General features: G+C 47.2%; 1 protein-coding gene across 1 annotated transcript in view; it reads right to left on the reverse strand.

Moving 5' to 3' along the window:
- Positions 1–15,777, reverse strand: part of LOC144732128 (uncharacterized) — a 45,828-nt gene extending 30,051 nt beyond the window's left edge. The window contains exon 1 of the mRNA XM_078613429.1: positions 15,327–15,777. Within this exon, the coding sequence (XP_078469555.1) occupies positions 15,327–15,726 (400 nt within the window). The 5' untranslated portion in view covers positions 15,727–15,777. The remainder of the gene's footprint in view (positions 1–15,326) is intronic.
- Between the last annotated feature and the right edge of the window lie 701 nt (positions 15,778–16,478).

A 16,478-nucleotide genomic window follows, 5' to 3' on the forward strand; every position in this document is an offset into this window, starting at 1 on the left:
CAGTCCCAGGCCGGTCACCAAAAACTGCACAAAACCCCATCAAATTATTTTTACGCGCTTTTATTTAACTCACTCTGTCTGTTGTTTTTGTCGTTGTATCCTCAAATATTGTAACTAAATTTTAACCCACTTCCCAATGTGGTATCGACTGAAAACTTGGTATACTTATGTCATACTGATGACAATACTATATTCTATCCTAAAAAAAATTTAAACAATCTTTTTTATATGTTATGTTTCGGCTTGGGTCTAACTGTCCACGGTAAACTGACATTGGCTGTAATTGACCACGGTCCCATACGTTATGGCAAGCTTCGGGGCCACTTCCTGGAGTCGTGGAGTTCTTCCATTACTAGTACGGTACATTTCATTAAAGCGTGTTTTTTAAAAGTTTTTTTAAAATATTACTTTTTTTTTGTTTCCGCTTCGTTTGGCTAAATTCCAATTCTGACCATTACAACTATCAGCATGACTGCCACGCGTCAAACTCTACTCTGTTGCGGTAAAGTGCATCGCTCCTTCGTGCGGACAAAGGCACTCACTTAAAGTGACCTCAGAAATAGTTCCCTGATATCTCCTTCCACATGCCGTTCTCATGCATGGTGACATACTCCTCTCCTTGGAGAGCTACGAATGCTTACTTCATGATGCCAATCACACATTTTTAATTAACATCATTATCATCATCCACTGCTGGATGAAGGCCTCCCGAAACTGATGCCACCTCTCAAGTTCCTGCGATGTAATAATCCGCTCAGTACTTGCACACAAAACTGATCTCATCGCTCCATCTCTGCAATTATAACAAGTAAAATTTATCTCATTGGACCTCCTTTGCCAGTACCAAAATATAATAATAGGGTTTTTCCCCTTTTTTCTGGCAACAAAACTGAAACCTTTTAACAAGGATTCATGTCTGCATTAACCACAATACCTGTATTGTATTTCAAACTGATTGGTCCACACCAGCCCTCATTACTTTGATATTGCATTGTCTTTGAGCTGTACGCCTTTTGGCGTCCTCTGGTCGAGCACCAATTGGGTCGAGGCTAAAGGCTAAAAAGAAAGCCGTCCCTTGGTGTGGTCCAATCAGTTTTAAGGACAATGCATATATTATCAGAGTGTGTTTTTTTGTTTGCATTTCACTGCAGGTATTGTGGTTAATGCAGACATGAATCCTTGTAAAAAGGTTTCAGTTTTGTTGCCAGAAAAAAGGGGAACAACCCTATTAAAATAAGTAAAATTTAATTGGGATTTATTTTTAATTTTCAACGGTCATCCTGGCCCTCATCATGAGAATGAGGAATTTCCAGGGCTGTCATTGAAGAGATGTCGGAACGGGTGCCAAGCAGTTGCCGTGCGCTGCTAAGCAGAGGTGATGTCACCACAGCGTTTATTGTGCCAATTCCAATGGAGCGTCATTTTCTTGCACGCACCTTTCCATACAGATGTTATCAGCCACTCACAAAACAGTGGCGCACGCATCCATTACTAAAACATCACATAAATACTACACGCGCACGTGCGTAAAACACCTCAGGGTTTACAGGAGGCAGGGTCACATCACGAGCTTGTAAAAATGCAAAAGTCAAAAATGAAATGCACAGAAGCTTTCGTGTAAATGAGCAACGAACACGAACTGCTAAATGAATCAGGTACGAACAGTGAGTGTGAGGTCAACAGTAGTGATCCTACAGATGGACCGGCCCCTACCATGGGAACGTGGTATTGCCACCACTGCCTCTTCAGGGTGAACACTTTCGACGGCCACTACTGTATTCAACTTTTTTTCTTCACAAAATCAATATTTTTTTGTTAACATTCAAAAACACAGCACAGCACCAAGGGCACAGCCGGAGTTAGACGCAAACAAACACAGAAATATCCGTTCAAACAAATCGTGTGACCAGCGTCAATGTGAGGTGAGATGGGAGATGGGGAGTTCTGTGCACGAGTTGGAGGTGTTAGGTTGGAATGGGGAGCAGATCCACCATCGGAGCTCTCCGCTGATAGTGAACGGGACAAAGAGAACGGAGCGAGTTGACAGAATAACAATGTGCTTAGCCTACTCCGATTAGCACTGTCGGCTATGCATGGTGTGAAAGAAGTTCAACGTGCATACTGATTTAACCTATTATTTTCTTTGAATACTTCACCTATTATTACACCTTTTTTTACCGACACTTGAGTAGCGAGACACTTTGAATTTTCGCAAACGAAGCTTCGAAGTTACTGGCTGAACAGGACATCTAAGCATACTCTTAGGTTTTTTCGGTAAAGTCACGTAGGTAAAAAAGAAAATTAAAAGTTAATACAAGTAATAATGGAAATAAAATAAAATTATAAATCACGACGTTTCGGAGGCAACACAAGTCTCCGTCATCAGGTGGGACCGTCACAGCTAAAATTACTGAGGTGGGACCGTCACACCTGATGACGGAGACTTGTGTTACCTCCGAAACGTCGTGATTTATTATTTTATTTTATTTCCATTATTACTTTTATTAACTTTTAATTTTATTTTTTACCTACGTGACTTTACCGAAAAAAACCTAAGAGTATGAATCCTTGCAGTCACGAAAGCTTCAAATCTAGAAGGACATCTGAGCGTTCATTTTCACTGGCGCAAAAAAAACACGCGCAACGCAATACCACGAGAAAGCCACCGCACAAAGTCATGGGCAGGAGAGGTCGGAACCTGCCGAGGATTTCTAATAGGCAGGCACTCATCGCGGGCATTGGGGCATGCAAATAGCTCGGGGTGGTTGAGGAGGGGGGGGGATGGAAAGAGTGTGCCTATATTTGGAGAGAGACAGGTGGCTCCAAGAGGTGGCAAACACAAGGACGTGTTAAGTCACGGACTCTTTTGGGACGGCCAGATACACTTCCATCACGGCTCCCAAAAATATAATCGCTCCCGCACACACGGAGCGATGTAAACGCTAAACTTAGCGGCGTAGCGGTGGGGACTGGAGTGGGAGGAGAGAGAGGGGGTGCTGTGGGGAGCATTTGGCTACCTCAGTAACCGTGGTAGAGAGAGGGGGGAGGCGTAAAAAAAAACATGCGCTCAGATAAGATGCAACCAATCAGGCGCGAGCGTTCGTGTCAATATCAGTGACCTCCAAACGAATAAAACCTAAAGTTAAAGCGTCTTCTTATCTCTCCTCTCTCTCTCTGGTCAAAATATGCAATGCCGCTTATTTACCCTCAGAAATACCAAGCCAGTGGTGGGTAAATTCCACATTACCATGGTGGGGCAGCGTGTCTACCGTGCGTTGGCCACGATCTGCCCATGTCCGTATGTTGAAGTGTCAGTTTAATACGTGTGTGTGTGTGTTGGAAGGGGTAGTCACAGTGAGGCACAGTAGGGGGCACAGGTGGTGCATCAGCCAGTCATCTCGGTCATCTCAGTCAGTCGACCCGTGGCACCTGCTGGGTCTGCCCCGTGACCTCCTGCCAGCGGGCGTTCGACACTTCACGTGGCCTCAAGGTGCACTTGGCCTGGCACAAGCGTCGTGGTGACGTCACCGCCACTTAGTGGCGAATGGCGGTTGTTGTTATTGTCACAGGAGTTGGCTTACGGCGCAATGGACTCGACAGTCTGGGTTCGATTCTCGACCATGGATAACACCACTGACAGTTATCTAAATCTGTTCTGGGCCTCCCCTAGGTCGACTCAGCCTCAAGTGAGTACCTGGGAAGACAAAGGCGGACGGCCGTGGTGTTGGCCACCCGCCCCTTCGTGTGCCGTGCCGGCCTTCATAGGTGCTCGCTAACAGCACTTTCCCCTACAGCCTGTTACAGGCTACACGGGGGGATCTTTGTGTGACAACATGTGTGTGCGACTGCACGTGTGTTATGTGTTTTCGGAGTGTCCAAATCTATGTGTGCATATGTAAATAAGTCCGTAGGTATGTGTGCAAGCAAATGCGACTGCACGCTCGCGTGTATTATCTTTCACCATTGTTTTAATTCCAGTGAGTCGAGTGTTCTGGGTGGGGGGGGGGGCTGGGAGGAGGGTGTCAGATAGACCGTGAGTGCAGCACGACCTGTCCGGAGTGCTTAATTGTGTGATTGATGCTTGGCATTCGAGTGGGGTGAGAGGCAGGCTACAGTAATGGTATCCGTAATTGCATTCACTTAAAAGAAGAATGCAAGCAATACGGCAAACAGCTCTTATCTAACAGATGCACGCCGATGCTGTGTGACCTGGCATGTGTCCGACATAAGTTTGAATGTTCACGGGTTATGTTTTAATGTAGAGAAATTGATATGTGAAGGGGGGCATTGTCTGCTTACTAATTTGGTTGTGTCCTACACAACAACGCAAATTATTGTTGCGCTCCGTATCACGATATAACGTTGTTTGGAACGAGGATCCCATCGTTAAACAGAGGGTGCTCGTCTGTTAGGTGGGCAGTTTACAAGCATTCATTCAAGCAAGCCCGGCTCTGCTAATGGGACACCGTATAGTAGTAGGTTTTTACCCTGGGACACCGTGTGTTGAAACTGGTCCAGAGTTTGCTTGTCTTGAAGCAATGCTGAAGGCTGTGGCGAAATGAGGCTGATGGGTTGTGTAGGAAATACCTTTATTTTTATGAACATAGATGGATATGAGGAGACAAAGTCAGCTTAACACGTAGGCTTTCGCAAGAAATATCATCCATAAGAGGTTTTTTGGGTTAGATCGCAGAAATATATAAATGTGTCGTTAAACCTGCCACCACCCGACACAGCCAACTAGTAAGGGTTGTCACGTAAACAGAACGTGGCCAATTCGTCACTAGTACAGCACACCGGTGTGATGGAGAGCCAAGCCACAACATTTACAATCTGAGTACGACGTTTCGCCAGTAATTACAAAGTCAGCATTATTTATTTTCACGATTGAATTCAGTGGTTCCAAACCTGTGGTCTTTGGAATATTCGTAGGTCGAAAGTCCGTTGGAAGCGGTGCGTGGAATTTCTCATTCATTGCTACTGCACATTGCACGGCTATTTAGATTCCACTCATGACTCACCAAGAAAACTGTCTTTTGACCGCATCAGGTGACCGGCTGCACTGTAATCTGCAAAATAAAGATGAAAAGTTGGCAGTGATCTGTGGGTCAAGAAATGCTGGCATCACGGAGCCGATAAACTTTAAAATTATAGACAAGCGTGCAATGATTCTAGATTTGAAGCTTTCGTGACTGCAAGGATTCATACTCTTTGTTTTTTTCGGTAAAGTCACGTAGGTAAAAAATAAAATAAATTAAAATTTAGTTGTATTTATTTTATTTTTTACCTACGTGACTTTACCGAAAAAACCAAAGACTAAGCGTGCAATGATGGTAACATTCAAGTGACATCACTGCGATGCCACTTTTTACGTTGAAATCAGTGGTTCTCAACCATTCATGGCTACTGTTGAATTGTTGTTTCAACCGAGTACCCCCTTGCCTGATCCAACATAGTTCTGAGAAATACATGTATGAATAATCAACATCAATAAGGTATCTTCTTGGTTCTTTCGGTAAAGTCACGTAGAAGGGAAATAATAAAATAATAAAAATAAAACATAATAAAATAATTCTCACGACAGACCTGGTCTTCACCTGAGGATGGCTGCTTGCGTTGTGGCCGAAAAGTCGTGAGCATTATTTTATTGTTTTATTTTTATTATTTTATTATTTCCCTTCTACGTGACTTTACCGAAAGAACCAAGAAGATGAATCTCTGCAGTCACGAAAGCTTTAAATCGAAAAAAATCAATAATGTAAGCATATTAAGCACAATGAATGTGAAAGTCTAAGGCACATTTATAAATCACCTCACGTACCCCCCCCCCCCTAAGACATTGCCACATACCCCAGGTGGCCCGCGAGCCTCTGGCTGAGAAACACTGGTTTACGTCAAGGATGTATCCGATGCATTGAATACAAATGTATTGCTGCGTTCGCTCTGTGCATATGGATGTGTTTCCAACCCTTTTGTCATTCAACTGCCGGATGACTGTATCGCACAACACCACACGGGCCATGCGAGTTACAATTCACCGCGCTATTCAGCGTGGGTTAAAAAGGCGGGGAGCGTGGACGTGGAAGCATAGTGCAGTACAACAATGGATATCGCTGCGCACCTCTGCTGCACATCACGTAGCTCCACGGCCTATAACAACCTGTTTGTGAGTGCGGTGAGTACCCACATAAGCATTATCCAAACTGAAACCTGCTTAGCTTCCACGATTTGTTGAGAAAGGGCACATTATGGGTGATGTATTTATAGGCCCATACAACATACCGTATACAAATCGAAAAAAGGATTCTTACACGTGATTGCACGCGTGTTTCATTTACCTGAATCGATATGAATCTATGCATCGTTACACATCTAATCACGGCGGAATTGAATCATTACAAGACGAATGAGCGAACACTTTCACAACTGCTCACATTCATCATTCTGAACAGAAGATAAGAACGATAAGAGCTCGTTCAATCTCCTGAACTACGTCATTAACCTGCATATGTTCACTCACCCATCTGTCCCTGTGTCTGCCTCTCAAGGTAATACTTAATTATCTTGTCCCGATGTTGGGCTGAATGTTTAAACAGACACGGGGCTCACGTTGTTGTTTCAATTCCCCGTGTTGGTTTTACGATGGCAGTGGAGGTAGCTGGGAATGAAACTGGTGGTGTGTGTGGTTTTACAGGTGGTGATGGTTGGAGGTCACCGATTGCCAGAAAGGGTTGATCCTTATTGCTCATGTATTGTATTAAGGCACCTTGTTGGGACAATAAGTTGAGCAGGGTCAGGTACCGAGACTCAAGAGGATCAGGCATTGAGATGTTGGCCAATGCCATTAACGATTGCTTGGCTTCGTGTGGGAAGAAAATGGAGTGCACTGAGAAACCGCACACATTCGGTGGCTTGACATTCAGCGCTAACACCTCCCGACCTCCGTGCAGCTCCCGTGTCTACAACATCCGGCAAGCCTTGGTGGTCACCCATTCACGTGCTAACCAGGCTCAAAGCTGCTTAGCTTCCGAGATCTAACGAAGCTGGGCACATTCAGGGTGATTGGGCCATAGGGGATGTTACTTAAGTAAGTGATGTTATTTTCAGAATTTCTAATAGTGAAACAGACCCATGCATGTGTATATATGTATTATATTTTACCCACAGTCCGCGGTATAATGGTTACCGTACTGGGCATGCGATCCAGAGGTCACACAGCAGTTGAACAAAATGCTTCTTCAATCCCTACTGCCTCCTTCCCCTGCACCTCCAATTAGCACAGTTAGCTACATACGGTACAAAAGAAGTTCACCTACATACAGTGTGCGGTGGGGTAAAGCGTGGGGGACTCCCACATCTTCCAAGACAGCTGGCCATCATGTAAGAATAACCTCGATAGTCTAGAGGGGAATCACTAAAGCTCCCTCTAGTTGAGGCCGTTGCAGGGCTGCACCTTTACCTGTGAGGGCAACGTCTCGCTATTGGCCACACCGGGCGCTACCAGGTCAACACGACGAGGACAACGCGGGCACTGGACAGGGGGCGCGGTGCTGGTGGCGTTGGCTGGCAGCGACGTCGCTGCGCGCACTCCAAAGGTCTCGCATAACCTCCCAGATAGCCGCCTCTCGCCCAGTAAGTAAATCTGGCGCGGCGCTCACGGAATGTGCATTGACGGCTCCGTGTCACGGCTTCGCCCTCCCCGGCACAGGGTTCACGGCGCTCCCGTTAACCTGCGGAGGACGCGATGGGAGCAAAGAGTTGTGGAGCGCAGTGGTGGTGGTGGTGAAACTGACTGACCGACTAACACAAGCCCAGGACCGAGAAAGCCTCGCCTCGGCCAGCATCGATACTGCATTGTGCACAGGAGGTACATGAGTCCAAGCGTAGAACTTTTGTCAATCCACTGCTGGATGCGTACTTGAAACCCGCCATCCACGTCACAGGGGTTAATTTACCTCTACCATACACCCCACTGGTGTGGTCAAATCCTTATGGACTAGGCCAGGGGTCGGCAACCTACGGCTCTGGAGCCGCATGCGGCTCTTTACGGGCTGCTTCTTGACGATATGTACGTATGTACAGTATGTACTCAGATGCATTGCGGCTCTTGAAATACTGAATTTTGTACCGAATTGGAAAGAAATGGCTCTTCTTGTTATTTTGGTTGCCGACCCCTGGACTAGGCTGTTTCAGGACCCGGTTCTGCCAGAAATGCGACTCTATGCAAGGCTCAGAGGTTATCATGGCCAATGCCACTGATGGAAACACACATTGCCATTGCTGCCTTCTTTCTGCGAGATCTCACAGGCGTTGACCTCTTCAAGTCTGCTCATACAGTTTTGTCATTAGGCTCTGGCCTTAAGGGCTCCCCACCGATGAGTCGCAACGATACTTTTTTTCAGCTTGTACTCGTACACGATGCCAAGTAAGCCCCTTGATCAATGCAGTAGCGTGGTTGGCATGGGCCCTGGGGAATGACTGCCCGCAAGTTTTATGTGAATATAAAACCGCTGCACGTTCTAAATTGTGTGAGTGGATTTTAGTTGTTTCACAAGCCGCTTGTATGCTAGGACGTTGCCAGGAAGTAAAATGCAAACACAAACTGGAATTCCTAAGTTTTTCTGTATGTATGTATAACTTCTTTCGCACCATACATAGCCAACTGTGCTAATCGGAGATACGAGGAAGGACAACAAACTAAAAACCAAAAATAAGGTTGTAAGGTTTGACTCAATAAAGGCTATAGGATACACCAGCAGCATTTGTTATTCACAATCCGTGGACAGGAGGGCAAGGAGGTTCACGTCTTGACACCACAGCGGAAACAGCTCCTTGGCAATTTGCCCCATTGTTGGTGATGCAGCCTTCCTCAGGTTATAACCCAAGTTTCTGCCGAAAGTGAACATTCATCAAGATGAGGATATAGCCCAGTATTGTAAACGACTGCATCTGACTGCTGTGGACTTGGTTTCAACTGCTGTTTACAAAGAGGCTAGTGCCACTAGAGGGCGCTCAAGCTACACGGATGTTTAAATAATTTTCACTTTGCCTGAAGTGGCTCCATGAGTCTGGGTGCTTTCACAGACTCCTAAAAATCATAACAATCACGGGATTTTGTTGGAACGGACCATTCTCAAACACAGAAATGGAAACTGTATTTACTCTACAAGTCTACAAATCAACCTTCATATGTTGTGTATTAAAATTACAAATGAAAATGCCAAACGTCAACCAGTGTGTCCATACTCAATGCAGGCGACAGTCATATCCATTCGTGGCCCTGGATAAAGCCAGATGCAGACGGAGGGAGACAGAGTCACAGACTGACAAAAATAGACAGGGAGACAGAGTTTAACACAGAGTTAGAGACAGACAGAGAGAAAGAGACAGAGAGACACAAAGACAAAGATTCCCCGTATAGCCTTACCTACGTGACTTTACCGAAAAAACCTAAGAATATGAATCCTTAACAGACTGTAGGAGCAAGTGCTGTTAGCGAGCACCTATGAAGGCCGGTACGTCACATGATGGGGTGTGTAGCCAGCACCACGCCCGGCCGTATTTGTCTTTCGAGTGGCGATATTCACACACCGCACCAGGTACTCATTTGAGGCTGAGTCGACCTAGGGGAGGCCCAGAACTGGTTTAGATAATCGTCACTGGTAGTGGCCATGAGCAGGAATCAAACTCATGTGGCCATGTTCGAAGTGCAGCGCGCTCGTCGCTACACTACCGCTCCCCACCAGAGAGACACAGAAAGACATAGAGAAGAGACACGGAGACAGACACACGTACAATTCCATTGAGAAACAAGAGAACAGGGAGGTGGAGGTAGAGACAGAGAGAGGGAAAAACAGTCAAAGGGAGACAGTGAGATAGACAAGGAGACAGAGGGAGACAGAGAATTGATAGATTCTTGAAAAAAACACGGAAACAAATCTAATTTGCCATCAACAGATTTGCAGAATACTTATATAAGGTATTTGGTAAAAGTATAAAGTACTATTCAGCACACACATGTGCTGAATTGGAACAATACAGGGAGTATAAAATGAATAGACTTAGGTCCATTTCCCGAATTAAAACAAAACATGTTTTGATCCATAAGTCTACGGGCCCAATTATGCATCTATAACTTTGTGCTGATGATTATTATTATCAACGGGGCTTCTGCAAGCGCGGCTGGCCACTGGCGCGGCTACGAGCCACTGTAAGAAGGAGACGCTCATGGGGAGAGGATATGCCGAATTTGCTGCAACATCAATGAGCTCAGACGCCCGTAGACGCAGCGAACCCAACCTTTTCCCCATCCCAGAACCCGGGAGCAATGAGCTTGGACTTCGGGTCGCAGAAATCTGTAACCCACTACCTTCTTGATTTGAAGCTTTCGTGACTGCAATAATTCATACTCTTTGGTTCTTTCGGGAAAAGTCACGTAGATAGGAAAATAAATAATAGATCACGACGTTTCGATCGCAACAGCAAGCGATCGTCTTCAGGTGAGAGAGAGAGAGAAGCATGCCGTTAAATTTCGATTTTCGTGACTGCAGGGATTCATCTTCTTGGTTCTTTCGGTAAAGTCACGTAGAAGGGAAATAATAAAACGCTTGCGTTGTGGCCGAAACGTCGTGAGAATTGTATTTTATTATGTTTTATTTTTATTATTTTATTATTTCCCTTCTACGTGACTCTACCGAAAGAACCAAGAACCAAGAAGAAGCATGCCGTTGTTGCATTCCATTCATCACCCATAGTCAGCGAATGACTGTTGCACCAAACGTGTCACCTCTTGTGACAGCATTCGCATAAACTGCTCTTGCTACCCTTGTTAGGGTTCGTGCCTTTTACTCGACTCTTGTCAACAACAACAAAACAATAAATAAATAAACAGCTCAGGCTATCATCGTCCGCAGGGCACTGCCGCCACTGTCCTGGTTTCACACAACGCATGCTCCCGGCGTGCTGTGGATCGCCACGTTCAGCACGCCCCGCATGCTCAACCATCACCAAAAGGCACGTTGCAGCTGCGCTCTTCCGTTGGGAGACGAGAAAAGCCACGGCGCTGGAATGCGAAACCCAAGACGGCAGGAACTCTGGGGCGCCGCAAGGCCCGATAGTCGCGCCGCATATCACAACGCACTGCCGCAAGGCTGTAATTATAATATATATTGGGGGGGGACACATCCCCCCCCCCCAAAATTCAAATATGCTCAAAATGTCCCCCAAAATATTGCTATAAAAAATAATTGCTATGCTATGTAAATAAAAATAACAATTTGCTAAATCTTGGCCACAATATCTGGACTTGTCTTCATATAAATCAATGCATAGATTTATTTTTATATGATTGTGGTTATGGTTGTACTTTATTAATCCCTAATCTCTGCCATTACATACAATGAAACAAGAAATGGTAAAAAAAGTTAAAACAGAGCAATGTAATACAATACACTATTAGACATTATTGTAAAAAATAAATAAAATGTCCATCCTATGTGCAATTGAATTTTTTGTAATATTTTAGGCAGGAAATGGCAGGAAATTCGTCTTCAAATTTAGATGATTTTTTCTGGAAGATTTGGTCCCCCACAATGTTGACTCCATGGCTACGGCCTCGCACTGCCGTATAGCGCGTAACAAAATCACGTCCGTGCGGTGTCTGTATATACGATCGTGCGTACCTATGGTACAACACAATCAATTCGGCGTCCTTCACGGTAACCAAGGTGAGGGTCCGTGGAGATTGGGAGGGCTCCCTTTGGGGACTTGCGATGACGCTCTTACTTAATCGAATTAAGTCATTTTGAGTCGTTATTTTGGCATATTTTGCGAATTCGGACCTTGATACCGGCAAGCGTGGCCTACTCAATTTCGAACGACGTCACAGGATGGCAAGGGGTCCCCTCGGCTGAAAAACTGCAATTTGAGAGGTTTCGTTACGCTATGGGTGCAGTATAAATGCAAACACTAATATATTATAATAAAACGAATGGTTACAGCTTCAGCAGAAGCTGGATATATCAGAAATGTCCCGTTCCATCCCCCCCCCCCTTCCCCCAATGAGCAGGATAAAAGTTGTGCTCATATAAAAAAAAACCCCAACACATTCGTCAATAACACTGTGTGACCTTAAAAGGAAAAATAATATAATAGGTCACGTTTCGAGCAAATGACCCTTCTTCACAGCACAGAGAGGCAAAGTGACGAGTCTGTTGAATTTGTTGTTATTTGTGCTTGTGAATCACTGCCAACGCAATACGTGTATCACCAAACACATTCCTGCGGAGGGAGCTGGTAGGAACGTTGGGTTGTTCGGTCAATGGCCAGGGTCAACTGCGGCGTGGTGTATTCCGCAAATATGCCCGACTGAGGGCGGGCACAAGCCGGCGTGAGTAGGTTAAACGTTGAGTTTTATAAGGGCACCACGGGGTGACCAGCCCCTCCCCACCCAGCCCCACCTCTCCCACCCCCCACCCAGCCTCACCCTCCCCATCCAGCCCCTCCTCACCCTCCCCACCCAGCCCCACCCTCCCCACCCAGCCCCTCCCTGCACGACGGACGGACACAATAATCCCCTGTGGGCTGGTGTAACCAGGTTCCTACCAGTAATAATGTTTGCTTATATAAGGTGTGCTTATATCGAACTTCAACTGTATTCACTTGCAGTGTATTCTCGGGAAATTCAAGAGCTTTTATATGTTTTTCAAATGGAGATAGAATGTGCTTGTATTACAATATTCGTGGTGGAGCAATGGTGGAAGTGGTTCGCGTATTGCACGATGAACCTGGCGACCAAAGTTCGATTCCGGGCCATGACTAACATCAGTAGCAGGTGATATCCAAACCGATCCTGGCTCCCCCCCCCCCCCACTCTTCACCAACCCACACTGATCAGTGTGGTGAAGTATGATCAATCTACAACCACAATGATGAGAAAATCAAATACAGGCAAAAAGATCCCATAGATACAACACCCCCACAAGTGACATGGCACAAAGAGGCCTTCATCCAGCAGTAGATTGACAAAAGGGTGTACATCACTATGATTACACTAGCCATGTTAACGTGTATCCCTGCTCAAATGATGCACTCGTCTCCTCTGTTTGCCCTGTGCCAGTGGTGTAAATTTCACATGACAATGCCATGGTCTGTCTATCCAGAGGAGGACCACTGTGACATTTCATACAAAGTGGCACTCATCTCATCGACTCTGGAAATAATGAACCCTAACTGGGGACTGAACTCGCAATCTTTTGCTTTTTGAGTCAATCGCTCTTGAGCAGAGCACCACTCAGCTGGATGTTACAATAGGGTGTGTACTTTATATATATATATCTGCATACTCTTTGGTTCTTTCGGTAAAGTCACGTAGGTGTAAAATAAAAAATAAATCACGACGTTTCGGGTGCAACACAAGCGTCCGTCATCAGGAGGCAGACTGTCTGCCTTAGCAGCACACCACGCTTTCCCACCTGATGACGGACGCTTGTGTTGCGCCCAAAACGTCGCGATTTATTTTTATTTTATGTTATACCTATGTGACTTTACCGAAAGAACCAAAGAGTATGGATTACTGAAGTCAGGATAGCTTCAAATCAAGATATATACCTACAACCAATAACCACAGTTTTCCTGATCCTGACAGAATTAGGAAGCTAAGCAGAGTTTAAGCCTGGATAGTGCTTGAATGGGTGACCACCATGCCCAAACAGGAAGTCGTAGTGCTGCGGGGATATGTGGTGGGCATCAGAGGACAGTGTAGAAATACACATTGTTGAACTGTACTTCTGTGCTCCCATCCGTCAACAACACGTGTGTGTCAATGCCAACATTTCAGGCAGTGGCCCTTCTTCATAATACATAGAGGAATTTTCAGAAATGTCGCCTATTATATATATTTCCTTTTAAGGCAGTATTACTGACAATTGTGTTGATTTTGTGTGTGTTATTAATGCTTGTGCACCACTGCCAACATAGCAGCAGCAGCATCACCAAATAATTAGTTTAACTTGTAAATTTAGACGTGCCTCTGGCCAAAGCACCCTGAACCAGTGGTGGAATTTCAACATTTGCATGGCAGGGCCAGCCTCTCCACAGTTTGACTGCTGTTGTCTTGCTACAGCTGAACACTATAATTTAAACAGTTTTGCTGTACAAATCACAGAGGAAGGACATCATGGGTCATCTGGCAGCACGCTGCACCTGACACCCACACGATTCCATGGATCTCAGCACATTGCATTGTTATAATCAGGATCTCATTTCAACCGGGTCTGTCCGGATTTGCCACCTAGAAAATATGTTACGCACCCGATACATCGCATCCAGTGTATCACTCACTATGGACAATGGCAACTCGTCACGCGTGTACTTAGTCTCCAAGCAACCCCAAAAATATACAATGAGAGATGAATCCCTGGTTACGGTAAAACAAAGAGGATGCATCAATGCGCTAACCACTCACGCAATCTATCAAACGCAATGACAAATGGGCTGCATCGTCAACATTGTCGGTTTTTCTTCAGGCACCGCATGTGAGAACCACACGCAGCGCGCACGTCATCCTACACAACACAATGCAGGTGCACCAACTGTTCAACACGTGGTGTAAAACCAACAAGGTCAAGAGGTCATTACGGCCAATGCCTTGAGATGCCATCACATTCTGCCATCCCTTCCTTTCTTCTACAAGACTCCGCAGTAGTTGCACAGTGAACATCTGATCTCCCCAGATCTGCTGTTACAGTCTCATAACCATTGGTCGCTGACATGCAGGTACTACTGTTTCGGTCACCTATCCTCCATCCTGCACACATGTCCCACCAATTACACTTGCAACACTTTCTGGCAAGGTCTATGACAAACGTCCAAATTGCTTACCCTCTCCTTGCATTTGCATGCATCTACATTCAAAAGCCATGTTTATTTTTCACTTGCTTTGTAATAGTTCAGCTCTCTGAGTCATGATGTAACAAGACAAAGATCCCTTGTATAGTCTTAACATGCTTTTGGAGCAAGTGCTGTTAGCGAGCACCAATGAAGTCCGGGATGGACCACGTGGGGTGGTGTAGTTTTAACCTCGCCCAGTTGCTCTTGTCTCCCAAGTGCTGATGTTTACACACCGCACCAGGTACTAATTTATGTCTACTTTTGGCAGGCCCAGAATCGTCACTGGTGTTGGCCGTGAGCGAGAATCAAACTTGGGTCACCGGGTTTATAGCAGAGCGCGCTAACTGCTAGGCCACCACTCCCCACATCACACACACTCTACTCCCACCTTAAACACTAACTACAAGGATGGCCAAGGAGAGAAAGAGAGCACTTACTCGCTTGCTTCGCCCGCTCTCTGTACGTCGTGGTGAGTCCTTCCGATGCGCAGTCCTCCACAGGCCCCAACATAGGCACGGCACCACCATATCGGGAGAGACCCTGCATCCTGTCGGTCGCACCCCCTTCCTCCTCCTCCACTTGCACTGCCACCAGCACCGCCACCTCCACCTGCTCCTCCTCCTTTCGCTCAGCGCCCACGTCGTTCGATGCGGCCCATGCGGGCGCGTTGTCCCGACACCACGCGTCACGTGCGTCCACCTCGTTGACCTCCCCCGGCTGATCCAGCTGTGAGGCCGCCGCTGCCACCGCCGCCGCCACCACCGCCGTTGTCGTTACCGCCGCCGATTCCGCCGGCCCCACCTCTTCCTCGCACAGCTCTTCGCAAGCGAGCGACATCGCGATCAGGTTGATGTCGGCGGCCGAGGTCAACACCACGGGGACGTCGCCACCTCCAACTCCATTGCTGCCGACACCGCCACCATTACCACCACTGCCAGTACCGCCACCATTACCACCACCGCCGGTACCACCACCGCCGCCGCCGTAACCTCCTACAGTCTCTCCATTTCCATCTCGTCCAGCCCATTGCTCTGTGGAGGCATCCTCCACAAACGCTCCATCTGGCCACTCGCCGGCGTGAGCAGAGTACAGGCGGCTGCTCTGCGTCGCTTTACGGACGGTCCTTTCCCTGCGGACCTCCATCGGAGGCAGCGATATGGAGAGCGGGGGCGCCGCCGCGATGGTGCTGGCAGCGGCGCTGGCGGAGGCGCGCACCGTCTCGCTCGTCTCGCCGCTCCCCTCCGCCGGCGCTGGCGGGACAGGCAAAGCGCTCGCCAGGGCGCACGCTCCCACGATCCCCTCCGGCGGTCCTAGGCTGCACACGATGCCCTTCTGCACATAGCTGGCATTGCAACGCGCGACGCGCGCAGGGTCGGAATTGGTGATGGCGCGGGCCTTGCGCTCGCGCACGCGGCCCAGGTCCGTCACCTCGTTGCAGGGCGACACGTACACACGGGTGACGGGGGGCGGGACGGCCGCCTGTGCCAGTGGCTCGGGGTCGCCGTGCCCGGCCGCGAAGTCCACCACTGCTGACGCCGGTCGCTCGGGGTCACCGTGCCGTGCCGTGGCGTGCCCTTTCCGCTCGAGGT

The sequence above is a fragment of the Lampetra planeri genome, chromosome 41, assembly GCF_965212315.1.
Source record: "Lampetra planeri chromosome 41, kcLamPlan1.2.h2, whole genome shotgun sequence".
Taxonomy (NCBI): Eukaryota; Metazoa; Chordata; class Hyperoartia; order Petromyzontiformes; family Petromyzontidae; genus Lampetra; species Lampetra planeri.